Here is a 27,645-nt window from a genome sequence, read left to right on the forward strand (position 1 = left end):
AACTTTATTTATTTATTTTTTTGGCGGAATGCGTCCATTGTTTGACCCGTGTGCCTCTAGCTGCCCGTCTGACGACACTGTGACCATTTTCGAGAATGCCAAGGACAGCCGATCCACTTTCAAGTTCAACTCGTTCCGCTTTCGTGGCCTGGAGAAGGCGTCCACCGTATGGCTTCATTGCGAGGTCCAAGTGTGTGACGGCGAGCGGCTCGTCTGCCAACCAGTGAGTATACTAAAAAAAACATGTACTATGTACTATTTTAACTTTTACTTAAGAGTTTTTCATAGTATATACTGTATACATTAGTTTTGTGTTTTTTACACATTACTGAATCCAATGTTGTATTCATCTTGCAAGAGAGTCAATTAAAACCAGAGGTGGGTCGTAACGCGTTACATGTACTCCATTACATTTACTTGAGTAACTTTTTTGAGAAAGATTTACTTCTAAGTGTAGTTTTACTAAGCCATACTTTTCATTTGAGTAGATTTGTGAAGAAAAGACCCTACTCTTACTTTGCTACTTTGGGCTACACAAGAGTTGTTACATTTTTTTCTCTTTTTTTTACATATTAGAATTTTTTTTTTTTTTTTGCAAGCAAAGCTATTGCCAAGAGTAGCGCTTCTAATTTCACTAATAAGACGTTGCAACAATAATCACATGACTCCATTACACCAATCAGACACAAGCTTGCCGTTCTATGATCAGGCCAGCCTGTTCAACCACGTGGCGTCTTTAAAGCACAATAACAAATGTATTTGACATAGAGCGCTGCCCTCAACATGAATCGAAAGCACGGATTTAAAACTCTTTCCCAGTTTTAATTTGGCACCGAGTGACCATGGAAAACCGGAGATATGATCCTTTTAATTTCATAATAGTAACTATGTAGGAACTACAGTATTCACTATTCAAACTAGGAACTACTTTCTCCGCTAGAGGGCAGGGCATTCATGCTCTTTGGAAGAATAAAGCCTCATTTCTGTTTTTTTCTCTCTTGCTGGAATTCACTGACTTTTTTCCCCTTTTGGCTTAATGTGGTTATGTAATGGGCTATTGTACAGTATCATTATCACAACAGTCCATATAGATAAGTTTGTGCTGAGAGACAAAAAATACCATTGTTTATTAAAAAATCCAACAAAAATAAGCATTACTTGAGTATTCTTTTCGCTGGATAATTTTTACTTGTATTTGAGTACATTTTTTGGATGACTACTTTCACTTGAGTAATACTATTTTGAACTATCGCTAGTCTTACATGAGTAAAATTTTTGTCTCGTCTACCCACCTCTGATTAAAACACTAATGAAAAAGCATTGCTTAATATACAGTGGGGCAAATAAGTATTCAGTCAACCACCAATTGTGCAAGTTCTCCCACTTGAAAAGATAAGTGAGGCCTGTAATTGTCAACATGGGTAAACCTCAACCATGCGAGACAGAATGTGCAAAAAAAAAAAGAAAAAAAAAAGAAAATCACATTGTTTGATTTTTAAAGAATTTATTTCCAAATTAGAGTGGAAAATAAGTATTTGGTCACCTACAAACAAGCAAGATTTCTGGTTGTCAAACAGGTCTAACTTCTTCTAACGAGGTTTAACGAGGTTTAACGAGGCTCCACTCGTTACCTGTATTAATGGCACCTGTTTTAACTCATTATCGGTATAAAAGACACCTGTCCACAATGTCAGTCAGTCAGTCACACTCCAAACGCCACTATGGCCAAGACCAAAGAACTGTCGAAGGACACCAGAGACAAAATTGTAGACCTGCACCAGGCTGGGAGGACTGAATCTGCAATAGGTAAAACGCTTGGTGTAAAGAAATCCACTGTGGAAGCAATTATTAGAAAAAGGAGGACATACAAGACCACTGATAATCTCCCTCGATCTGGGGCTCCATGCAAGATCTCACCCCGTGGCGTCCAAATGATAACAAGAACGGAGAGCAAAAATCCCAGAACCACACGGGGAGACCTAGTGAATGACCTACAGAGAGTTGGGACCACAGTAACAAAAGCTACTATCAGTAACACAATGCGCCGCCAGGGACTCAAATCCTGCACTGCCAGACGTGTCCCCCTGCTGAAGCCAGTACACCTCCAGGCCCGTCTGCGGTTCGCTAGAGTGTATTTGGATGATCCAGAAGACGACTGGGAGAATGTGTTATGGTCAGATGAAACCAAAATAGAGCGTTTCGGGAGAAACACAGGTTCTCGTGTTTGGAGGAGACAGAATACTCAATTGCATCCGAAGAACACCATACCCACTGTGAAGCATAGGGGTGGAAACGTCATGCTTTGGGGCTGTTTTTCTTCAAAGGGACCAGGACGACTGATCTGTGTAAAGGAAAGAATGAATGGGGCCATGTATCAAGAGATTTTGAATGAAAATCTCCTTCTATCAGCAAGGGCATTGAAGATGAGACGTGGCTGGGTCTTTCAGCATGACAATGATCCCAAACACACAGCCAGGGCAACAAAGGAGTGGCTTCGTAAGAAGCATTTCAAGGTCCTGGAGTGGCCTAGCCAGTCTCCAGATCCCAACCCCATAGAAAATCTGTGGAGGGAGTTGAAAGTCCGTGTTGCCCAACGACAGCCCCAAAACATCACTGCTCTAGAGGAGATCTGCATGGAAGAATGGGCCAAAATACCAGCAACAGTGTGTGAAAAGCTTATGAAGAGTTACAGAAAATATTTGGCCTCCGTTATTGCCAACAAAGGGTACATAGTAAAGATGTCCTGATCGATCGGGATGCCGATCGATTGGGTCCGATCACGTCATTTTCAAAGTATCGGAATCGGCAAAAAAATATCGGACATGCCTTTTTTTAATATATGTTTTTTTTTTAATTAAATCGTTTTCTAATTGTATTTAACGTTACAGACAAAATGTCTTACACTCATCTAGAATCTTTAATTTTGGCTTAAAGTAGGGCTATCAAATTTATCGCGTTAACGGCGGTCATTAATTTTTAAAAATTAATCACGTTAAAATATTTAACGCAATTAATGCATGCGCTGCAGGACCCACTCACGCATTGTCGCGTTCAATCTATAATGGCGCCGTTTTACCTATATATAGAGCTAAAAGGCAGCGTAAAATGAGTAGAGTGAATTTTGGCAGTCTTTAGAACCTTTTTTTAAATGGCTAAACAAAGCCTTACAATCCCTCTCTCAACAATCAGAAATATCGTGGGAAGCATTGTGGGGAAGAAAGGTAGTAGTTGATCTTATTCTTAACACCCTATGTTATTTCCTAACGCAGAGAAGATATATCAATTGGTGCCACTACGCACAGTCATGGTTGCACTTTCCATGATGCATTTGGGCAGAACAGTTAAATGGCTACAGTATCATTTACTGAAAGCTCAACAAATACACTAGATGGCAATATTTAGTCACAATATACAAAGTCACATTTATCCTTTAGAATTACAAGTCTTTCTATCCGTGGATCCCTCTCACAGAAAGAATGTTAATAATGTAAATGCCATCTTCAGGATTTATTGTCAGAATAAACAAATACAGTACTTATGTACTGTATGTTGAATGTATATATTCGTCCGAGTTTTATTCATTTTTTTCTTAATGCATTGCCAAAATATATATGAACGGGAAAAATTATCGGGAATGATTGGAATTGAATCGGGAGCAAAAAAAAAAAGCAATCGGATCGGGAAATATCAGGATCGGCAGATACTCAAACTAAAACGATCGGGATCGGATCAGGAGCAAAAAACATGATCGAAACAACCCTAGTACACCGCAAAGTATTGAGATGAACTTTTGGTATTGACCAAATACTTATTTTCCACCATTATTTGCAAACAGATTCTTTAAAAATCAAACAATGTGATTTTCTGTTTTTTTCCCCACATTCTGTCTTTCATGGTTGAGGTTTACCCATGTTGACAATTACAGGCCTCTCTAATATTTTCAAGTGGGAGAACTTGCACAATTCGTGGTTGACTAAATACTTATTTGCCCCACTGTATATATACTGCATAACATGATTCAAATTAAATTTTAAATAGGTGTTTCTCATTGTATATACATGTTTTGTGTTTTTACAAATTACTGAACCCATTGTTGTATTTATCATTTAAGAAAGTCCATTAAAACAATTATGAAAAAACATTTCCTAATATACTGTATTTGTAACGTGATTGCACAAATTGCGAGACTTTTGTCCCTCTGAGGTTGCCGTACACAGCCAAATCTGTGGAGTTTATTTTTTTGGTGTAAATTATTTTTGAGTTGATTTGGATGTTGTTGCAGTGTTAAGATTGCTCTTGGCGCAGTGTTGATTAAGCGAGTTGAACACAGACAGATGTAATTGTCATTGTAATGTAGTGTAATTGGCAGAGTTGGATGTACGAGCAGAGTTACCGTAATTTCCCGAATATAACGCGCTTTTTTTTTTTTCAGAAAAAAACACTTGTAAAATCATGGTGCGCATTATAAACGGGTACATGGATGGAGACAGAAATATATATATATATATAAACCGATTTTTTAAATTTTTTTGTGACACGGCCACATTGTGTTGAAGAAACGTATGCGGCGACCCGTTGCCGACCATTACGGTACGTGACGTCACCATTTTGTTTTGGTAATTCACTCTAATCGGCCGAATGATTTCGTCTGTGTTAAATTCTGCTTTTTTCACTCTTCATAAAGTACAGAATTTAGTTTCTTGAACTCATTTGAATCGACGTTTATTGCAGCTCCGCAACTCGGACAATAACAAACGTAAGCTCACACTCTTCCTGTGTCCGTCAACTATATCGGTCCCTCGGGGAACTCAAACCCAAATTACAATAGTTCCTATTGTTACTGTCGTGTTGACAGCGATGAGCTCTCACGGATTTCCGACTTACGTTCTCACTTGCATTTTACCGTATCAATCCATGGAAGAAACATTTATTCATCATGATGAAACGTGCAAATTATACAGCAGCCTTTAAAAGGAAAGTCACATCTGTTTTGTTTTCTCCTAGATTGTGGTAAGTTGGAGAAGTTGTCAAATCATATTATTACCGTAAATATTGTCAGTTCATGGTAACGTTTTGAACTACCAATGTGCTATGCTTGTGCTCTGTTTCACCAGTCAGTAAAATGACATTTGCGTATCTGTACACGAGCTCTGTTTTCTTGTATTGTTCTATTTATTGGTGCTAAAATTAGGGTGTGCGTTATATACGGGTACAATAATTTCCCCTAGATTTTACAAGTAAATTTGGGGTGCGCATTATACACGGGTGCGTCTTATATTCGGGAAATTACGGTAATCAGCCACAACCAATTTAAGTGTACGTGTCAGAAAACAGCAGGCGCAAAGACTTCTTGGTGAAGTGACACCACGACTGTAAGTAATGTTGTCTGTAAATAGCTGGAGTGTGTTAGGTTGAAAAAACACATAATAGTGAGCTTACTTCTGTGCTTAATTAAGGGATACTAAGTCCCTCTGTTACAGCTCGCGAGTGCAACTGTATGGTACAATTGCCAGGTAGGCCCTTGTTCTGCACTCGGGTCCCCCACTCATCCAGAATATTAACAACATCACAATGAATATTTAAAATTAACACTCCTATTGTAAGAAAACAAAAGGTGGTTACACATTATGCATGTAAAAGGTCTGACTAGGAATTGCTTAACTTGTTTAAGCAGTTTATTATGTCCTACTAAAATCATGTAGGCATTTTTCATTTAACAACATAATTTAATAATTACTTAAAGCAGCTGTGTGGAACCACTTGAAATAAGGTTCTTGCATAAATATCATGTTTCATTTTTTTGATTGGAATGTCTCTGTTAGAAAAAAACAGGTAGTTTGTCTTAACGCTGAATTTCCATGTGAAGAGTCCTTGTCCATCAAGAAGAATGGCACCAAAGGCTGATCCACATGGCGGTATCCTGACTGCGGAATTTTATATTAAAGGTACAGCACAGTGCTTCTTGAAAAGACTAGAAAATGAGACCACACAATTTCAATTTATAATCTGACCAAAAATGTAAAATGAATGTCCTTACAGCAAATGGATCCACAATTAAAGGAAATATCATAGGTAAATACACACATACTGTATCATCAACATGATTTTGAGTTATGTGATTGTATGTTTTCATTGTATAATGGTGTTTGTCTTCTGTTTGTTGTCACAGGAGCGACACTGCCTCTCCTGCTGCTCATCCTTATCAAGACATGCTGTTTTGCTTACACAACTAATCAGTGAACAAACATCCATTTGTACTGTACTTGAAGGGAGTGCAAACAGCTACTGACCAGTGAATAAATATACTCTTATATTATTCTATTTTCTATTTCGTATGATATGAAGTCATCTAGGACTGAGGTGCATGGATTCCTATTTGTGATTAGTTAATTGGCAGGTTTGATTGTGGAAATTTGTGATTTTTCAGTGTATGTCATAGTAATTTTAAAACCCTCAAATGTGCTTTTTATCTACAGAGGTCTACTTAAAAAGTATAAATAAATAAGTGATTAAATATTATAATCTTATTGAGTGTCATGGATAAAACTAAATGTCAACTAAAGGCAGGACTGCATCCTCGCCAGTGGGATTCTTGGCCTTTTGGTCCGCAGCTCTGAAATCTCCTGTTTTCTTCACACGTACAAAAAATAGATGTAAATACAGCATCAAGAAGAATTTATGGATGAGTCCTCTGTGTACCTCTGCTGCCAGCTGGAGGCTTGCGTCTGGCTGTGCAGTCCCTTGAGCGGCCAGTAAAGGTGGGTTAAAACCCTGTTTGCTCAACAGCCAGTAGGTCTTATGATGGCCCTTACCCTATCACACGCGGATAGGTAAGAATGTTAACACACATTTGGAACATTTTTGAATATGGGTGTGTTATAATAACCTTCATTTCAATCTCTCCCCTCTCCTCCAGCTCAAATGATCCCACTCGGGTCAGAATGTCAGCAGTGTGCTGAGAGATGTGAATCTTCAAGGCTATCAAAGAAGCAAAACAAAATTATATCACCATTATAATTGGTGAAAATTCGGCCCACGGAAGCAAGTTTCATGAACAAGTAATTTGCCAGGTACTGTAATTCAGTTCCAGAATGTTTCTCTCAAAAGACTCAAAGAAGCCGTAAGTGAGTAAGTTTGTCATTTTGGATGTGATTGTTTCTTGGTCAATTAGAATACGGTATTTCTATCACATTGACACTGAAGGAGATGGTACCTTTTCTTGTAGGCCCCGTCTAACTGTTTGCATTATTCAAACACACTTAATATAATCAGTCAGGGAATAGTATCGTTTCTCGTATTTACTGTTTGACTGTTTGTATTACTCTAACACACCCAATATAAAACAAATAGCGCTTATACCATAGTTTATGGAAAACAAGCAGAATATAGGGCATAAAGATACATGACGCCTTCTTATCACGGAAGCCAAACGTGGGCGTCATGAAACTGAATGAGCAAGATTGACGCTGACAAACCCACGTCTGAACCACCAACTCTCGTGATCATTTCTCCCGCACAGTCCAGAACAAATGGCGGGGCGCTCTGTCCCAACACAAGGAACACTGGAGAATGCCCGATATCCAACTGATAACACAGCTGACAAGACTCCAAAAGCCCCTTTGACGCTGAGATGGCAAAATCCACAATCCTTGTTGCCTGGACAACAATAACTCCTCAATCCTCCTGTCCAATCCACAAACAGACAATAATCCTAATCACACCCTTCTTTCTGCCCACAACTAAACGTGGTCATTTTTCTCGGGATCCTTTTGTTGACGTGTGATAGGGTGACCTTACCTTCCCGCCTGAGTCTGTTTCTGTTTCACATTGCTGTCGATGTGAATTAATTGTCAACTTGTTTTCGGTGAGCCTTCTTTAAACTTTTCAAAATGGAGTCAGTAAAAAAGGGTTAAGACTTAGGTGAACGCGCACAGTTTGGCCTTTTGGCCGGGACGTCTGGGTCCGGCCGGCTTTGGTCGCTGGAGTTGCGCTAGCGCAGGTCCGGCGGTTCGGCTGGCATGATTCCGGCAGTCTGCCTAAAAGGTCAGATTCCTTCAACACATAATCATTTACTTCCAGTCCTCCTATTTCAAATGCATCACCATCACTTGCAGCTAGACAATAAATGGACATATGAATTGGGATTTTTTGTTGTTGTTTTTTTTTTTTTTTGTTTAAAGACAACAATCTATTGGTTCAAATTTGTCCTCTGAGGACATTGTAAAACCCACAACCACACACAACATACAATTACTGGTAGTCCCCAGTTTAGGAAACAGTTCTGTTCCTGCGCTGGCGATGTAACCCAGATTTTCGTGTAAATTGAAATTAACCCTTTAAATACTTCAAAAGAGTCAAAACACCCTCTAAATAATAATTTTCAAAAAACTATCCAAAAACATGTACTAGTATTATACGTCATTGTACTATCCTCGCCAAGACTTTGGAGCTAAGTCCTAGCTAGACATTGAGCTGAGCTCCTAAATGATGTCAGACGTCCGTGTGCTTTGCTTACTTTATTCAGCTGCTCTTGACTGCACATCATCAAAAACAATCCAATAAACTCGCCCCAAGTGTTCGACCACAATTGAAAACGCACAATGAACAGTACAAAAATGGTTATATACAGCCGTCGCCTCTGGATGCTTCACAAGCAACAAATGTGCGCGCAGGCTGTCACCTCTGTCACTCAGCTGCTCTGTGTGTGAGTGTGTGGGGTAGGCACGTCTGTACATGCGCTAGCCTCCTGTTCTACGCTTCCTGCGCCAAAATAAAAGCATGCATCACAAAAAAACGAAACGCAGGTGTCGTAAAGTCGAAATCGCATAAGGTAAGTCGGATCCGTTGTAACCCAGGGACTACCTGTAAAATGACTCCTTTCGTACCCTATAGGTCAGGGATCCCCAACCGCCGGGTGGGGGACCCATACTGGTATGTGGCGCATTTGCTACTGGGCAGCACAGAAATAACAAACTTATAAACGACCGCGTTCAGGCGAATTAACTTTGGTCTGTGCCTCTTGACACACCAAGATGACACACCTTTCCTCTCTATAGATATAATCATAAACCTGGATAGGACGTCGTTACAGAAATCCATTGGAGCTAGCATCTATTATTCTAAGTGCGCATGTCTTCGATAATGACATGGGCGCATTAGATTTGTTCCCGGAAATAATACGCCCACACGCTAGGGAAGACGACTGAAAAACAGACATTCAGTCAGAGTTCAATGATTCTGGTATATTTTTGGCCTAATATGGTCATCTAATAGGTTATAGTATAAAAATAACAGTTCATATAGATGACCTTGTGCTGAGAAAAAAATGCCATTGTTTTGAAAATAAATTAGACATTATAAGGAAATACTCACTAGTTGAGTAGTTTTTTTCAGCGAATAATTTTTTACTTGTACTTCAATGAATTTTTTGGATGGCTACTTTTACTTGTACTTGAGTTGTATCATTTTGAAGTAACGCAACTCTTACTTTAGTACAATTTTTGGCCACTCTACCCACCTCTGATCCTACCTAAAATATAGGTTTTGTTGAAACAGGCAGCTCTCAGGCGCCAAGTACCCTTTTGTATAATCAGAGGTTACGTTACATTTACTGAGTTACCTTTACTTGAGTAACTATTTGAGTAAAATTGACTTCTAAGAGTAGTTTTATTAAGCTATACTTTTTACTTTTACTTGAGTAGATTTGTGATAAACACTACTCTTACTCCACTACTTTGGGCTACACTAGAATTGTTACATTTTATCTTCTTTATTCTACATATTGACTTATTATTTCCAGATACGCCGACAATGGCCGTCCCAGTTTTGTTAGGTTTTGTGTTGGTTTTCTCCTAGTGTGACTTGTCTCTGTGATTGCCCATTGATTTCACCTGTTGTGACTTCTCCTAGTGCAATCTGCATCCTACTGTGTTACCCAGCTGTTCCTCGTTGTCTCGTTACCCCTTCACTGCGTGTGTGTATATAAGCACCCAGTTTCTTGTCACTCCTTGTTGCGTCATTGTCAATGTCCATGTCCATCTTCTGGTCAGCATTATTCCCGTTTATCCAAGCCCTCGTGTTCAGTGTAAGTTTTTGAAAAGCAGTCTTTTGTTAATGACAGTTTTGTTTGCCTCAGTGCTATCTTTGGATTACCACAGCCTTTGTTTTGTACTTTGTTTTTTAATTAAATCATTTTTGCACCGTTATCTGCTTCGCCTCCATTTCCCTGCATTTGGGTCCACCTTGCCCGCCCGTGCTCCCTGACAAGTTTCACCAATGACATGTCAAATCAATCACCACATACAACTCCATTATACCAATCAGCGTTAACAATGTTTTTTCTCTACTAGAGGGTACTGTTGCTCTTTGGACGGGTGATGTTTCATATTGTTGTTCTGGTCGGAATTCGATGTCCCGCCGGTGGGACATACCTGGAACGTCTCTCCATGGAGGCGTCCAGGAGGGATACGAACCAGATACCCGAGCCACCTCAGCTAGCTCCTCTCTAACAACACTGGGACCATCTCGTTTCACCAAAACAAGCCCAGGTCTCCCACTGATTTGGTGTAAGATGAGGTACATTCTCCCTGTACTTAACATTCGTGTTTAGCCTGTTGTGTTATCTTATAACTTTTACATGTAATAATAGTTTTTCTGCCACGCATTACTGGTCTCTGGAAAAAAGGCCCACATCACACAGGTCCGTGGTGCAAAAAAGGTTGGTGACCTCTGCTATAGAGGACATTTAGAACTTTCCAATGATAAAAAATGTGGCGTGGTGGGTCTCTGTTGCCTTTGGTTGTATGTATCAGTAAATGATAAGGGTGTAACGGTACATGTATTTGTATTGAACCATTTCGGTTCGGGGTTCTCGGTTCGGTACGGGGGCGTACCGAACGAGTTTCTGACGAAATGTAAAGTGCTGTCAAATTTAGCACGTTAACGGGCGGTAATTAATTTTTTTGAATTAATCACATTAAAATATTTGACGCATTTAACGCAAGCGCGGAATGCCCGCTTCCCATAATCCCACTTTTACGTCCCACGGACGGCTGCTAAGGGCGTAACATAAAACGAGACACGCACACAAGTTGCAAGTGGACACAAATGTATTCACACAAGTCGAACTCGCAATGAACAAAATATACAAAATGCGGAAGAAGCTGGCTTCAGGGTAAGCCCAGGCCAAAACAACAAACAAAATGGAACTACACTTGAACCCCACGCGCTAAGTAAATCCTGATCGTAAAAAAGAAAAAACAATACAGCCACTAACCTGGCTTCTACACTAAACAAAACGGGTTGAACGAAAACAGCAGTTTACTTCTACTGCTGCGGTGCTCTTATTTACAGTGGTGAACAAAAACGATCCAATAACGAATGAGCACAAAATACCTCACCGAAAGAGCGGGAGTGTAACAAAATAGCGATCAAATGCACAGGTGAATGAATAGCGAGCAAACAGCTGGCGAGGAGGTACGCGGCACGTATGCTGTCAAATGCGAAGTTGCGAACTCTGAGTGTTGACTGTAAAATGACGAGCGGTCAGATGACTTTTGTTAACGCTCCCTTTATTTGGTTAACAAGACTCAGGCACAATACAACACACACGCGGGTATGCAAGCTCAAACAACGGCCTAATCGTATTACCCAGAGCCGTATTACCGTGTATCGGATTAGCTGCCGTAAAGCAAGTGTCGTTATTGCTGCAAATGTAAACAAAGCGCTGCATAATGGATACATGTCAGACAGCGGCTAGTTCGGGTGGGCCGTCAGCGGCGGTGACGTCGTCAGCCCGTCCTGCGTCAATTAGAGTACGCCACGTTGGGAGGGGAGGCAGCCAGCTGGCGGACGCGGCGATCAGATGACTGACAGTTTCAAAAAAGAACAATTAAACGGCCAGGGCCGTCACACCACTCAGAAGTGCAGTGAGCAGCGTGGGTAACGGTTAAATGTTAACATGGAAGATGGTTGGCCCTCTGGGTGGGGAATTCAAATTAAAAAAGAATATAGATGGAACAACTCTTCACTTCAATGTTGCAACTGTTCAATTTTGCACATCAGATATTTATTTTAAAGAAAAAGTCTTAGCCAAAGTTATTTTTATTTTCTTTTTCAAAATATCTACATTTCAGAATATTGTATTTTCTATTTTTGAGCAGAATTCTAGCTTTGTATAGGCTAATGTTCCTATTGTTGAAAGCATAAAAGTGTGTAATAAACAACTAGCACATTTATATTTTGCATTTTGTTTTCTTACTGTACCGAAAATGAACCGAACCGTGACCTCAAAACCGAGGTACGTACCGAACCGAGATTTTTGTGTACCGTTACACCACTAGTAAATGAAATGTTCTCTTTTAGCGTAAGATGGTAGTCAGACGGATATTTTCACGATCAGCTGAAAAGTATTTCAATTTTTGCAGGCTGTCTCACGTAAGCTGTTGCTCTCCATGCGAGATGCCATATTGACCGTGTCACCAAACAAACAGTAGCGAGGCATCGTGCTTCCGACCACGCCGGCAACCACAGGACCTGCCAAGAAATCACATTACTGACATCTTCACGCTTCTTTGCGTCATCTCTTTTAGAATTCCCTCTCACCTGAATGGATGCCGATGCGGATGGCCAGACTCACAGCGGGCATGTGGCGTATCCGGAAGTGCTTGATGGCACTTACAAAGTGCAAGGCCATGGTAGCGATCTCCACGGCGTGCTGTTGGCCGTTGGTGATGGGCAAACCGCTGGCCACCATGTAGGCGTCACCGATGGTTTCCACCTGGAATATGCGCTCGCCCACAGCGGGCCATTGTGGGTCCTCAACTCATAAGTGTGTCACTGATGTTTTTACATACCTTGTAGACATCATACATCCTGATAATGTCATCAAAGAGGCTGTAGAGGTCGTTGAGGAACATGACGACCTCCATGGCCGAGCTGTCGGCGCACATAGAGGTGAAGCCCACTATGTCGGAGAAGAAGATGCTCACCACGTCGTAACTTCGAGGCTCCACCGATTTCCCAGCCATCAACTGGTCTGCAATGTACCTGCGAGATGACAGGTCAGTATCGAGGGTACTCACGATATCGATGTGTTGACCTGGTTACCTCGGCAACATGCTGGAGAGAAGCTTGTCAGCACGAGTCTTTTCAGCAACCAGTTGATTGGTTCTCTCCCCCACCACTTCCTCCAGGTGATTGGCATATTTTTCTAGCTTCTCTACCATGTTGTCCAGAATGTTTGCGTGGCTGTAACACATTACGGGGAAAACATTCTGAAGACATGTTCACAAAATACAAGACATAATAATTAGTATTGGACTGATAACATTTTTTTGGCTCCCGATCCAACTGTGTGGCATCGACTGATACTGTACCGATACCATATTTATGGCGGAAAACACTCAGGTGACTTGAAGTTCCGCTCTGAGACCCCCAATTTGGCCAACTTTCAAAATTGTCCGATATGCATGCATGATACATCATTGGAAAGCTTAAAATATCAATTTTCTGGGGAGAGAATTATTTGAACAGGAGGGCATTTTTTTTTAAAAATGTTTTTTCTAACAGCAAAACCCCATCTAGAGGTGAGAGCACGCGAGAGCAGAATTACAGACGCCATGACTTTAATAAGATATTATTGCATAGTTACCTTGTTTCGATCCAAAAACTCCATGTAGCATGTATCACTGAGTGTCAAGAGACAGCTGTGAATGGCCACAGCTGGATTCTTGGTGGATTTTATGGGTGAAACGTGGTAATATAAAAGGGTCGCGATGCAGAAATCGCAGACATCAGTGGTTGATATTTTCTTTTTCATATATTTACCCTTTTAAACGTTTTTTTATTTTTCAATTTTTTTTGTTTGTTTGGATCGATTATTTATCATCTAACATATCATAAAAATGCGACAGTAACAAAAAAAAAAAAAAAAGTTAATAAGCGATAGTTATGAGGTAGATATCCGTGACTTTTTTTACAGACGCCATTTTTTTCATTGTGACATAATTTGTTTAAAGATTTAAAATATGCGAGTGAATAATTTTTTAGTCGTTTTTTTTTTTTACGAAATATGAGACATCAGTTAATGATTCTAAGCTAAAAATGACAGACATTTTGAATAATAAATATAATTAATTACTTTTTATGGCTGGGTTGAAACAAAAGCGGTTGCGCGACGTTTGTAAACGGGGGTTTTCAGGGTAAAACAGTTAGATTAAAAATAGTTCGGGGGCTTAATGCGCCAAGAATCTGCTATGGCAGCATAAAGACATATTGTTCGATCAAACACAACAGTTCTTTTGGCTTAAAATACAGCAGTTTCTTTTAAACAGGAGTGCAAAAGCAGAAACTGCTCTTTCAGTCTTGTCTGTGTTTTCGCCTTATATATTAGTGAAGATCAGAAGTATTTGCACCCGTTGTGATTGTTAAGTTCACCCACTAAGAAAATAGGTAGAGGTCTGAAATTTCAGTCATAGATGTATTTCCACTTATAGAGACATAATGTATTTAAAACAAAAAAAACAAAAAAAAAACAAAACTCTCATTGTATGATTTAAAAAAAATATATATTTGTACCCCTGAGAATCTGCAATAATTATGACACTCAGAGTTGTCAGTTTACCTTAAAAAAAGTCCACCTTAACTCAATGAGTAACCACCTACCCACCACACGTTTCAACTCATAATTGTCAGCAGTGCACCCCAAAGTCAGTCATAATCCAACTGCTACCATGGGAAAGACCAGAGAGTTTACGAAAGACACCAGTGAAAAAATTGTTAAGCTCCACAAAGCTGGAAAAGGCTATAGGAAAGCATCTTGGTGGGAATAAATCAACAGTCGCAAAAATTGTTAGAAAATGGAAAAGGCTAAACATGACTGATAATCTACCTCGGACTTGGGCTCCATGTAAAATCTTTCCTCGTGGAACATCAAAAGTGAGGGCTCAGCCAAAACTACACTGCAGGAGCTGGTCAATGACCTGAAGAGAGCTGGATGCACAGTTTCAAATGCTACTGTCAGTAGAACATTACGGTGCAATGGTTTAAAATCATGCATTGCTCAGAAGGTTCCCCTGTCGCAGTGATGTTACCATCATTATGTTATCATTAGTCTTACCTGGGGGGGCAAAGAAAAAAAAAAATCTACAATGCTCAAGCAGGTCGAAATCCAGCGTAGAGCTACTGCACCTTAAAACATGTTTTGTTTTCTCCTTGAGATAACTGTTGTTGTGATTTGGTCTAAACAAATAAAAGTAAATTTTATTTTATTTGACTTAGAACACATCCATAACTGAACAGTATGGACATGCAGGTGACAATGTTTTTTTTTTTTTTTTTTTAGGTAACCTATTGTTATTCCTCAGTTTTATTATTATTATTATAGTTATTCTTTGTTCCGCAGCCCCTTTGAGCTCAATTTGAACCCCTTAGAATGCTTCAAAATGCACAAAAATCGGCAGGCAGATTAAGACAGGTGCAGTCTTTGATACCGTGTAAAGACAAATTCCAAATACAGAATGCTTCAAAACTCACCAAACTCAACAGCCAGGTGAACACTGGTGAAAATTTAGATAAAATGTAGAAAAAAAAAAATCAAAATATTCGTAATTAGCTGGGATAGGCTCCAGCACCTCCGCGACCCTCGTGAGGAAAAAGCGGCATGAAAATGAATGATTGAAAATATTCGTAAATGTGTGTAGCACCCCCTACGAACAAAACCAACATTTCATTTCATTTTTTTTTAAGGAGAAAGAGGAGGTAACAACGCAAAGGTTAAAACTTAGAACACATCAGTACTATATGTATGGGATACCATACGCGGTGCCCAGACTGCCGTTAGTACTACATCCAATTTTCTTTGGGTGGGCAGAGCGTGTCCATGGGTGGGCATTACCCACCCCTGCCACCCCCTGGTAACGCCCCTGCCCTGTAGAAACCAGTACATGTGAAAGTCTGAAGTTTGCCAGGGACCATCTAAATGATGCAGAGGGGTCATGGGAGAAAGTTATGTGGTCATATGAGACCATAGTAGAACCTTTTGGTGGAAACTTTACTCGTCGTGTGTGGAGGAAAAAGAAGGACGAGTACAATCCCAAGAACACCATCTCCACTGTGAAGTATGGGGGTGGAAACCTCATGCTTTAGGGCTGCTTTTCAGCAAGAGGGACATGATGACTGTACTGTATTAAGCCGAGGATAAATGGTGAAATGTGATCAGATTTTGAGCCACAACCTCGCTACCTCAGTCAGAGACTTGAAGACGAGTCATTGCTGGATCTTCCAACATGACAATGACCCGAAGCACACAGCCAAGCTGACCAAGGAGTGGCTGCGTAAAAAGGCATGTCAAGGTTCTGGATTGGCCTACCCAGTCTGCAGACCTCAATCCAATAGAAAATCTTTGGATAGAACTCGTGTTTGTCAGCAACAGCCCCGAAGCGTGACAGATTAAGAGAAGATTTGTGTGGAGGATTGGGCCAAAATCCCTGTTTCCATATGTGCAAACCTGGTGAAGAACTACAGAAAGTGTCTGACCTTTGTAATTGCAAACAAAGGTTTCTGCACTAAATACTAACACTTATTTTCTCAGGGGTACAAATACTTACCCCAGTAAATCATAAATAAATAGTTGAAAAATCATACAATGTGAGTTATGTCTCTATGAGTGGAAATACATCTATGATTGGAATTTCGGACCTCTACCTATTTTCTACGGTGGCCGAGAGGTGTCAGGCGAAATGCAAAGTCCAAACACTTTGCAAATAGAAAAAGCACGAACCCCAATTGCAAACGCTTTGCAAAAGAAAAAAAGCACAAATGTAAACTGCCACAACACGATCCCCAATTCCTAAAGCGCGATCGCAAATTGGCAAAAGCACGAACTCCAATTGCCACAACAAGACAGCAAATGGCTCGCAGCACGAATGCAAATTGCCACAACACAATCCCCAATTCCTAAAGCGCGATTGCAAATTGGCAAAAGCACGAACGCCAATTGCCACAACACGACAGCAAATGGCTCACAGCACGACCGCAAAATGCTCGCAAGACAATTTCAAATGCAATTGGTGCCATTCGTTTGTGCTAGTTGTTAGGACACCCCTCTGCTATTGAGAGAGTTGGTACGCTTCACTAAGATAACAGAGGGAGAGAGTTGGTACGCTCCATTAACATACATAACAGAGGGGTGTCTAACAAGTAGCACAAACGACTGGCACAAATTCGGAACCATTTTGCAGTAAACGAGGGGCTTCAAGGGACATCATCACTCGAAACTAATATCTCAAGCCCCCCAATTTACCGCAAAATGGACCCGAATTTTTTTGTGCTCTGTTCCTGCTAGTTGTTAGGACACACCTCTGTTATTGAGAGAGTTGGTACGCTCCATTAGCTGCGGGAGCTAAGCTAAGAAAAAGCTACAAGTGACGTCCCCACTCGAAATTAATATCTCAATAAAAGCATAATACTGTATCTACAAAACCGTTGCAGCACAAACGATTAACATCATTTTTATATAAATTTGCGTCTGATGGGGGGGCAACTTTACGGAGGCCCGTAGAGATGGTCACAAAGCACATATAGCAAAGTGATGTCTTTTTTATTATAATTTCTTTTTTTAACTTCCGGGTCATCGTTTTTGCAATTGTGATGCGAGCCTTTTGCGGTCGTGCTGCGAGCCATTTGCTGTCGTGTTGTGGCAATTGGCATTCGTGCTTTTGCCAATTTGCAATCGCGCTTTAGGTATTGGGGATTGTGTTGTGGCAATTTGCATTCGTGCTGCGAGCCATTTGCTGCTGTGTTGTGGCAACTGGGGTTCGTGCTTCTGCCAATTAGCGATCGCACTTTAGGAATTGGGGATCGTGTTGTGGCAGTTTGCATTCGTGCTTTTTTTCTTTTGTAAAGCGTTTGCAATTGGGGTTTGGGTTTTTTTCTTTGCAAAGTGTTTGGACTTTGCATTTCGCCTGACACATCTCTGCCACCATAATTTTCTAAATGGGTGAACTTGCAAAATCACAAGGGATGCAAATACTTCTGCTCCTCACTGTGGACTACTGTTCATAAATTAATGTTTATAATGTTCAGTGGAGATAATGTCTGACCTTTCTGGGCTGGCCTCCTTCAGTTGTCTCAAAATGGTCCTAAATGGCGGTCTGTGGTCGGGGTTTTCATTCCAGCAGACCCTGAGCAGCGCGTTGATGTTGTTGTCGCACAGGTCGGACAAAGCCGGTCTTAGAGGCTCGCCGCGGAACGGCCCCTGCAGCCTCGTGATGATCTCTACAGAAGTAAGTTGCTGACAACAGTTAAACACTTGACTGAAAAGGGATGAAGTTTGTTCGTAGCAACCTTTAGGCTCTAGGTTTTCATCCTGGTACGGCCCACTTTTGGAGCTGTACATGAGCTCCCAGAGGATGATGGCAAAGCTGTAGACGTCCCCTTTTTGGGTCCCATTGACTGTGGGGTCGACTTTTCTCAACAGTTCCGGAGCTGTCCAGAACAAGGCTGTTCCATCACACATCATTTGTCAGAGATACGATATTAGTGTCTTGTTACATGGTAAGAAGAAGCCTAAAATAGTTGTAAAATGGCACCCAGCTGTTGCCTTGTTCCTTATAAATGTTGGATACTTTTTGCGGGCCTTGCTTTATTGTTGAGTGAAACTGAGTTCAGAGGCTGATTGGTCTATTACTCTCATGATTGCCTCACACACTAACCTTCATATTTGGGAGTTCCTGGCAGACCACGGTTGCCTCCAACACCATATTTAAACTCCCACAGTCCGAAGCCGGAGAGTTTGACCTGCAGCCGGCTGTCCACCATGCAGGTGCTGGTCTTAAGATTGCCGTGGAACTTGAGGCTACTCTTGTGGATGAAGTCCATTCCCTGCCGGAGGTAACACATATCAAACTGGGAGCGGGATCTCGAGCCTAATGCTGAAACCTGACACCTACGTTTACGATATCGAAAGCGAAGGAAAGCTTAAACATCCCATCCAGCTCCACGTCAGAAGCCATCAAAACATCCTGCAACAACAATGTCAAGACTACAATTGTGTTTTATTGAACTGGCACGCCGAACTGACCTTCAGGCTGCCTTTTCTGCAGTACTGAGTGACGAGACAGACATTGGGCGGCTCAACGCACGCGCCGAAGAAATGCACCAGGTTCTCATGTTTCATCTCCTTCATCTGTCTTGGTAGAGGTGGACGCCATTTGGCAATGCGCCAATAGCAAGATATTGCAAAGTCTTAGTTGAAGAACATTACCACATTGAACTCTGCGACGACGGAGGCCTTCTGGAGCTTTTCCCGAACGTCGTTCTTGATGTACTTGATGGCCACGTAATTCCCCTGTGTCCAATTACAAGTCAAGAGGAAGATAACACAGGAACACTTTGGTAAATACCTGGTAAAGGCCTATGGTGGCGTAGAAGTGCTCTTTGCCCATCTTGTCCCTGAAAACGTAGCTATTGGTAGACAATGTGGAGTGTGAGCCTCCGCTGCCGCTTAGACTCCTGGTAGTGCTCAACGACAAACCATGGCCGCTCTAAATGGAAAAAGCACAGACCAGACGCCATACTACACCCGTGACACACTACAGTACTACAAGGCTTATATCAGCACCTCTCTGATGACATTGATGTCACTGTAGTCGATGAGCCACCAGCGTGAGTCCTCCAGGCTGGTCTGGAGGCGAAGCTTCTGCAACAGCAGGACGCCAATGCCCAGCACGGCCAAAGCGCCGATAATAGGGAACGTGATCAGCAGAGACAGCAGAGCGATATCTGGTACAATATTAACACATGAAAGTTTTGTATTGAAGGGAATAGTATCTTTTCTCTTAATTACCGATTGACTGTTTGTATTACCCTAGAACACACTTAATATAATCAATCAGGGAATAGTATCTTTTCTCATATTTACTGTTTGACTGTTTGTATTATTCTAACGCACCCACTATTAAATAAATAGCACATATATCTAGGGCTGTCAAAATTATCGCGTTAACGGGCAGTAATTATTTTTTTAAATTGATCACGTTAGAATATTTGACGCATTTAACGCACATGCCCCGCTCAAACAGATTAAAAGGACAGCAGAGTGTAATGTCCGCTTGTTACTTGTTTTTTGGTGTTTGGCGCCCTCTGCTGGCGCTTGGGTCCAACTGATTTTATGGCTTTCAGCACCATGAGTGAGCATGGTGTAATTATTGACATCAACAATGACGAGCTATAAGTTTATTTTTTTATTGAAAATTTTACAAATTTTAATAAAACAAAAACATTAAGAGGGGTTTTAATATAAAATTTCTATAACTTGTACTAATATTTATCTTTTAAGAATTACAAGTCTTTCTATCCATGGATCGCTTTAACAGAATGTTAATAATGTTAATGCCATCTTGTTGATGTATTGTTATAATAAACTAATACAGTACTTATGTACCGTATGTTGAATGTATATTAGGGCTGCAGCTATCGAATATTTTAGTAATCGAATAATCGACTGAAAATTGTATCAATCGAGTAATCGGATAAAACAAATATATTTTTAGGTGAAGAGCAATTATAAATATACATGAGAAAACAAGACATTTCATGTAATCTTGAACCATTTTCAGTCAATCAGTGTCTTTATTTTCGATGTATATTGTTGAAAACAGCCAACAATTGCATCTCAGATGTAACTAGAATATTTTAAAAAAGACTAATTCACTGCTTTCACTCAAAAAACCTTTAAATCTTATTTTTTAAAAAAATAATATCTATATATATATCTATATATATATATCTATATATATATATATATATATATATATATATATATATATATATATATATATATATATATATATATATATATATATATATATACATACCTAAAAATGCCATTACGCTTGATAACACACATCACTTAAAAGTTGGGATTTTTTCCCACGTGTTTCAATTGAATTTCTATTTGTGTCAAGCAATTTTTAAGTTCTAGTTAAGTTTTAAGTTAATCTAAACTGTAAATCCTGATAGGATTTTGAGTTTTTGCAGTGTTCAAAATAAATGTATGATACAGGCTGTATTGGAGCACATTAGGGACCAGTGCTACTTGGTGTTTTATCCAGCAATGACTACTGAGCTAAAATTGATAGTTGGCATTATTGACTTTTTATTTTACACCCTCATCACTCCACAACGCTACGTTATGTTAAAGCCTGTATGTAAGACACGTTAGCTACGCATCACAAGTGGTCATAATTTATAGAATAATAATATAATAATAATAATCTTATTTATTAGCGCTTAGCGCTCTACTGCTTTAAGATGGCAGCTGTTTACTAACGCTGCCCAGACGTGGCCGAGTCTGTCATTTTGCATCTAGTTCAACATACATGTGATCTCTGAGACTCATCAGACGCTACCTGCTACCAACATAGCATCGTGCGGGCTAGTATTTAGCAACGTCGGCATCGTTTGTAGCGGCTGTCGGCTGCAGTAAGTTTTTTTTTTGTTTTTTTTTTTGCTTCTTAATCTATGCATCAGCGCGTTGTCCTGCATTAAAAGTAGTCCAAGCAAAACGTGATGCTTAGAGCTGTCAAAATAAACGATTACTCGAGGTGAATAAAATTACTTGGATCAGTTTTTAAACTCGAGTTATTCGAGTTGCTCGAGTATTCGTTTCAGCTCTAATGTACTGTATATATCCGTCTTATGTCTTATCTTTCCATTCCAACAATAATTTACTTGAAAAATAGAGATGGTTTGAAATGAGATTGATTATGATTAATTAATTTTTAAGCCGTAATTAACTCGATTAAAATTTTTAATCGTTTGACAGCCCTACTTATAGTTTAAGGAAAACAAGCAGAATATATTTGACATAGGGCATAAGCGATACATGACACCTTCTTACGTGTGCGTCATGCAATTGACTGAGGAAAATTAATGCTGACGAAGCAAGACATCTTACAAGCCCACGTCTGCATCACCAGCTCTCGCAATCAGTTCTTCGAGAACAGATGGTGGGACATCTTGTCTTGACAAGAAACATCCGATAAGGAGGAACCCGTGACTGAGAACTGAACTTTCAGCACTCGCGTTACGCTGAGGTGGCAAAATCCACAACCTTCGTTGCCCTGACAACAGTAACGCCCGAATCCTCCGAATAATCCTAAACAACAGCCAAACATACCTTTCTTCTGCCCACAGCCCGCCCCGCGAGAGCCTTAAAAAAGAATGAATGTTTAACTAATCGTTGTCATTTTTTCGCGGCAAACTTTTGTTGACTTGTGATATAGTGACCTTAGAACGAGTCTGCCTCCTCGCCTGAGTCTTTTTCTGTTTCGCCTTGCCGTTTAATCGCTGTTGACCTGAATAAATTGTCAACTTCTGCTTCGAAGCCTTTTTCCAGCTTTCAAAATGGGGTCAATACAAGGGGTTAAGACTAAGGTGAACACGCAGAGTTTGGCCTTTTGGCTGGGTTGTTGGGTTCTCGCCGGCCAGGGTCGTTGGATGTGCGCTAGTGCGGGTCTGGCGGTTCGGCCTGCGTGACTCCGGCAATCCAGCTAAAAGGTCAGATTCCTTCAGTATCGAAGAAGCCAATCGTGCATTTGGGTGTTTCTCAAACTGGAGTCTGAGGAAATCGGAACATTTATTGGCATGCATAGTCTTCATTCTTCTATCAATTCAGTGGACTAGTAATAACAATACATGGACCATAAGCTAGCTCTCCATTGTTGAATAGTTGTTCAAAATTTGTAGAAACCTCAATGTCCAATGTTGAGCGTACCGTTACTCAACCATTCACACAGCTCGTTGTTGAAGCCACACTCAGGGTTGTCAGACGGGGGTCTTCCTTTGGGCCACGTCACTGCGGCAAACGTGGGTGTTGGCCTGAAATCACGCCATTTTGACAACTTGACATTGTACGCTGATTTTCAAGCACATTATGGTTGAAGTTAACTTGTTCAACTTTAAGAAATATTTTTACATATTTATATATATTATTATATATTATACAGTGGTGCCTCTACTTAGGAAATTAACTGGTTCTGAAAGTAGTTTTGTAACTTGAAAATTCTGTAGGTTGAGACGCGTTTTCCATGTAAATGCCCTAATCGGTTCCAAGCCCCGAAAATCCAGACATCAATCTTTAATAATGCATACAAATTCATCAAAACATGTAACAAATACATGTTAAAATTAGATTATTGCACAATGCATGCATTAAAAAAACATTAGCTTAAACAAAAACATTAGCTTAAACAAAAACTTATGTTGGTCTTAACAGGGAGCAGCTGGATTCAGGCATATGAAATGAGTTATATTCGCTGTAGCCACTAGAAGGCAAATCAATAAAACTTAAAGCAAACACTTTCAAAACAAACCATTACAACGCCACTTTAATTAAACAAATCCTCGAAGCAGCAAAATTCAATTCGAATCTTGTTTCTAATCGAATTACTCGAGTTAATCGATTAATCGTTGCAGCGCTACTATAGTTAGGTTTCACTTGTAGAACTTTCTTTGTTTGGTCGCTGTGTGTTGCTTGTTACCGTATGCTTTTGCTGTGGCTGTCAAAATGAAGGACCGGCACAAACGTTGCATCGTCCCTTGTGTATTGCAGGTCATAAATGGAATAGTCTAGATTTCTCTCCCCATCCTCATCAAAATGGACCAGTCCGGAAGCTCCTGCGAGAGGATCCTCATTCATCAAGCTGTGGTTTGAAGGTTGAAACACGACGCATCCACTCGTTTACCATAGAAGCGAATGCTATTCTTGTTCTTCATTTTCTGCAGAACCTGACGTCCATCGCGAGGGTCCTTGCCATCTTTCAGGATCTCCTTCAAGGCCATGGCGTAGAGCAACACGGCGTCGTGCAGATATGTCGAGTAGGTGCTCACCTAAAATAAACTCCATCAATATTGATTGGTCTTTTCCTTATTTTCTTTTCCTTACTTCTCTCTCAGAGGTCAGGTTGCTGTGGAACGGAGGTCCTTGGAGTCGCTCGAACACCTGCTCAAAGAAGTCGTAGTACTCGTAGCCGTCGTACGACTTTTGGCCGATGATGAATGTCATGTCGAAGGCTCGGAGTGCTGCCTGGTTTATTTTCCCGTCCATAGAGTATTTCCACACGTTGTCCTTTTTGGTGAAAAACAAGATAAAACAAGATACATTTTCACTTTACACATGTGTCGCTATTGCTAATTAGATTGAATCCATATGCATTTGTTCACACAATCAATCCTGAATTATTGCTTCTCTTCTCTAGCAATACCATAATTTTCGGACTATAAAGCGCACCCTAGTACAAGCCGCCACCCGCGATACGAAAATGACATTTCTTCATAGATAAGCCACACTGGACTATAAGCTGCAGCTGTCCTCATTGCATTACAGGATATTTACACCAAAAGATATTAACCAGTAACACTTTATTTGACAGCGGCATCATAAGACCAAATGAACTACCATGAACATCAACAAGAATTTTGATTGTTATTTACATCTGTAGCGCTGCAATGCATGCTCGAAGGCATGTTGGACAGCAACAGTGTTGACAGCAGGTGGCAGCAGAGGTTGACTTTCTCCCCCAAGGGAGCAGCAATGGCCAAATGAAGCTTAAAGCAATGAAGCTTTGCAGCTAATTGGTTCAAAGCTTCCTTGCTTTGTTGAAAATAGGTGGCAGCAGAGGTTTACTTTCTTGCCCAAGGGAGCAGTGATGGCCAAATGAAGCTTCTTGAAGCAATGAAGCTTTTCAGCCAATTGGTTCAAAGCTGGGATACACACACATACAGAAGCTTTGTAGCCAATTGGTTCAAAGCTTCATTGCTTCAAGAAGCTTCATTTGGCCATCACTGCTCCCTTGGGGGAAAAAGTCAACCTCTTCTGCCACCTGATGTCAACACTGTTGTCATCCAACATGCCTCCGAGCATGCATTGCAGCGCTACAGATGTAAATAACAATCAAAATTCATGTTCTATCCTAATTATTTCTTCAGTTACTCTTCCAGTTGTTTCATTAACTGCGAGCTGTGGTATTTGGTAACACTTTATTTGACAGAGAGCAGTGATGGCCAAATGAAGCTTCTTGAAGCAATGAAGCTTTGCAGCCAATTTGTTCAAACCAATTATTAAAACCAATTGCAGCCAACTGGTTCAAATCTTCATTGCTTCAAGGAGCTTCATTTGGCCATCACTGCTCCCTTGGGGGAAAAAGTCAACCTCTTCTGCCACCTGATGTCAACACTGTTGTCGTCCAACATGCCTCCGAGCATGCATTGCAGCAGGGGTCGCGTTAACCGAATATTTTCCGTTGACCGGTTTTTTAAAACGGTGACGGAAAAAACTGAAGTCCATCTGTCATTTTGACAGGTTGCAATTCACACCACAGGGTGGCGAGTGAGCATATTAATTAGCTATTTTCTCTTGATGCATGACGTCGTTGGCCTTACTCGGAAAAATGTCAAGGCAACTGAGTGTCCGAAGTTTCTTCAAAAAGCCCCAAAACGACGATGGTGTTGATAAAAGAGGTGAAAAAAGGGGACTGCACAAGCGGGCACGCAATTCAAGTCCATGCGCACCAGGAGGAAGGTGTGAGTGCGTTCAGGCCACAGCAGGTGAACTGTTAATTTCATTGTTCCATATGTAGCCTACTTACTGGGGCCACAGTCAGCTGTTTTTGTCACTGCGGAGAAAAAGTTACATATTCATCTGCTTGATGTGTGATGGCACGGTGTGGATTCTCTGTTAAGCTTGTTCGGACAGAATATTAATTAAAAATGAATGAAAACTAAATACTATTGAATACGTCATTATTATCGTTTTAAAAATTTAAGTGACGGGTAAAAATAGATTATGACCGGATTTTTATGACCCTGTCAGTCAAAATGACAGACAACGAAAAAGTCTAGCGCACCCTCTGCATTGCAGCGCTGCAGATGTAAATAACGATCAAAATTCATGTTCTATTCTAATTATTTCTTCAGTTACTCTTCCAGTTGTTTCATTAATTGCTAGCTCTGGTATTTGGTAACACTTTATTTGACAGCGGTGCCATAAAACTGTCTTAAGACCATCATAATTATGACATGACACTGCCATGAGCAAACCATGTGCATTAAATTATCTCACTTTTGAGTAGATGTAAAAGATCCGAGCTGGTTATAAGCATTATAAGCATTGATTAATGCCCATGATAGTGTAATGTCACAATTATGACGGTCTTATGGCAGTCTTATGACACTGCTGTCAAATAAAGTGTTACCTATTACCCAAATAAATCAACAAATAAGCCGCACTGGACTATTAGCAGCAAGATTCAAAATGAAGGAAAAAGGATTGCGCTTTTAGTCCAAAAATTATGATATATTAGTATTAAGACCAATCAGATTTCAGATTTGTTCTCACAGTTGATAGCCATTGATTTGAGCAAATTTCTGCCCTGTTTGGCTGTCAGTGAAAACCACTTATGTAGTGATCCATACATGTGTATAAATATAATACTATAAGTGATTAGCACAAATTTTATTTCAATATTTTCAATCGTTTCAATAGATTCTCGATTAAGAACTGCTCTACATGTGATCATTCACTGCCAGACCTCCCAGTTTAAAGCAGCGAATGAGTTACCAACCTGATGTTCTGCTTTTGAAAGGATTTTACTCACCAAGCCTCCACTGACCTCAAAATGTTGCACCAGGAAGAAAACGTAGTCGCCTCCCATCAGACCCTGGCGCTCGGCCTCGAGCAGCAACGTCATAGCGTCCTCCTTGTTAGTCAAGACTACGATCACTGCGAACCACATAAGAAGAAATTGTTTGATAAGGAATTGGTGGTTAGAATCTGAGCATGAGCAAAATATCTGCTGTCGCTCACCTCTAGCCACAGTCGCAATGTATTTGACGTTACGGTAAACCAGACGCTGGTCGCTGGTGTCAAATTTGACGGCGGCTGTCAGCTTGAACTTTGACCTCAGTGGCATCTCCACTGTTTTCCATAGCGCGTCCACTTTATCCCACGTGTTGGAGTCCAGGCCGCCGCCAATCATGGCCACGTGCGTCCAGCCGAAGAACTCCAAGGTCTTCACCAGTACCTCCGAGCTCCTCTTGAGCGGCGGCACCACGTTGATGAATGAGTCATATACGTTGGCGTTGTCCATCTTGGACGACTGGCCCACGAAGCCGAACATTGGGATGTTCCACGTGGAGGCTATCAGGCCCGTCACCTATACCCAAACACATCAAATATTTTATGTGACCAATACAAACTCGTTAATCATGAAATAAGGCTTACCTCTGCTTCTTCAGGACATGCCGGTCCAAAGACAGCCGACACGTTGTCTCGCCACACCTGTTGTATAAAGCCCCCTAAAGACATTTTAGGACTGCAGGCTGTGTCCATGTAGATGAAGCCCAAGGTGTAGTTTCCCAAAAAAGAAGGGTTTGAGTTGACTTTGTCTACGGCGATCTGGATGGCCGAGCCCAGACGCTGGGCACTAAATGGAAACGACGTATTCCACGGAGCCTGGAAGCCAATTAGAAGCTTGGAGCTGGGATGGGTCGCACCGGGACCCTCGCTGGCTACGGTCTTGGCGGCTATCAGGGTGAGCATCAGGTAGAACACCTGGATGACGCCCGAGGTAGATCTATTCATTG

At 40.8% G+C, this 27,645-nt stretch overlaps 2 protein-coding genes across 2 annotated transcripts in view; one reads left to right on the forward strand and one right to left on the reverse strand.

Annotated features, from left to right (window-relative positions):
• Positions 1–7,571, forward strand: part of tectb (tectorin beta) — a 25,981-nt gene extending 18,410 nt beyond the window's left edge. Inside the window, exons 6-9 of the mRNA XM_057825215.1 lie at positions 61–223; positions 5,867–5,945; positions 6,040–6,072; positions 6,170–7,571. Coding sequence (XP_057681198.1) covers positions 61–223; positions 5,867–5,945; positions 6,040–6,072; positions 6,170–6,240 — 346 coding nt within the window. The 3' untranslated portion in view covers positions 6,241–7,571. The remainder of the gene's footprint in view (positions 1–60; positions 224–5,866; positions 5,946–6,039; positions 6,073–6,169) is intronic.
• On the reverse strand, positions 6,547–27,643 carry gucy2g (guanylate cyclase 2g). Its single transcript, XM_057826869.1, has 22 exons — positions 27,284–27,643; positions 26,867–27,215; positions 26,658–26,782; positions 23,948–24,130; positions 23,748–23,892; positions 23,544–23,679; positions 22,778–22,881; positions 19,622–19,782; positions 19,404–19,544; positions 19,265–19,348; positions 19,082–19,186; positions 18,951–19,022; positions 18,714–18,882; positions 18,346–18,501; positions 18,102–18,276; positions 13,108–13,248; positions 12,855–13,047; positions 12,604–12,778; positions 12,436–12,534; positions 6,887–6,978; positions 6,700–6,813; positions 6,547–6,630 (listed from the first exon to the last, which is right to left on the reverse strand). Exons 1-22 carry the CDS (start codon positions 27,641–27,643, stop codon positions 6,547–6,549), a joined length of 3,363 nt encoding a protein of 1,120 aa, XP_057682852.1.
• Positions 27,644–27,645: the final 2 nt, after the last annotated feature.

This window comes from Corythoichthys intestinalis, chromosome 21 (genome assembly GCF_030265065.1).
Source record: "Corythoichthys intestinalis isolate RoL2023-P3 chromosome 21, ASM3026506v1, whole genome shotgun sequence".
NCBI lineage: Eukaryota > Metazoa > Chordata > Actinopteri > Syngnathiformes > Syngnathidae > Corythoichthys > Corythoichthys intestinalis.

Excerpts from the sequence above, each read along its gene's own strand:
- gucy2g (XM_057826869.1), bottom strand. The coding sequence starts at position 27,643 with ATGAATAGATCTACCTCGGGCGTCATCCAGGTGTTCTACCTGATGCTC. Across the intron at positions 23,680-23,747 it reads GAATAGCATTCGCTTCTATG|GAGCTTCCGGACTGGTCCAT; the intron begins GTAAACGAGTGG and ends ATCCTCTCGCAG. Across the intron at positions 18,502-18,713 it reads AGGAACTCCCAAATATGAAG|CCTTGTTCTGGACAGCTCCG; the intron begins GTTAGTGTGTGA and ends GTGATGGAACAG.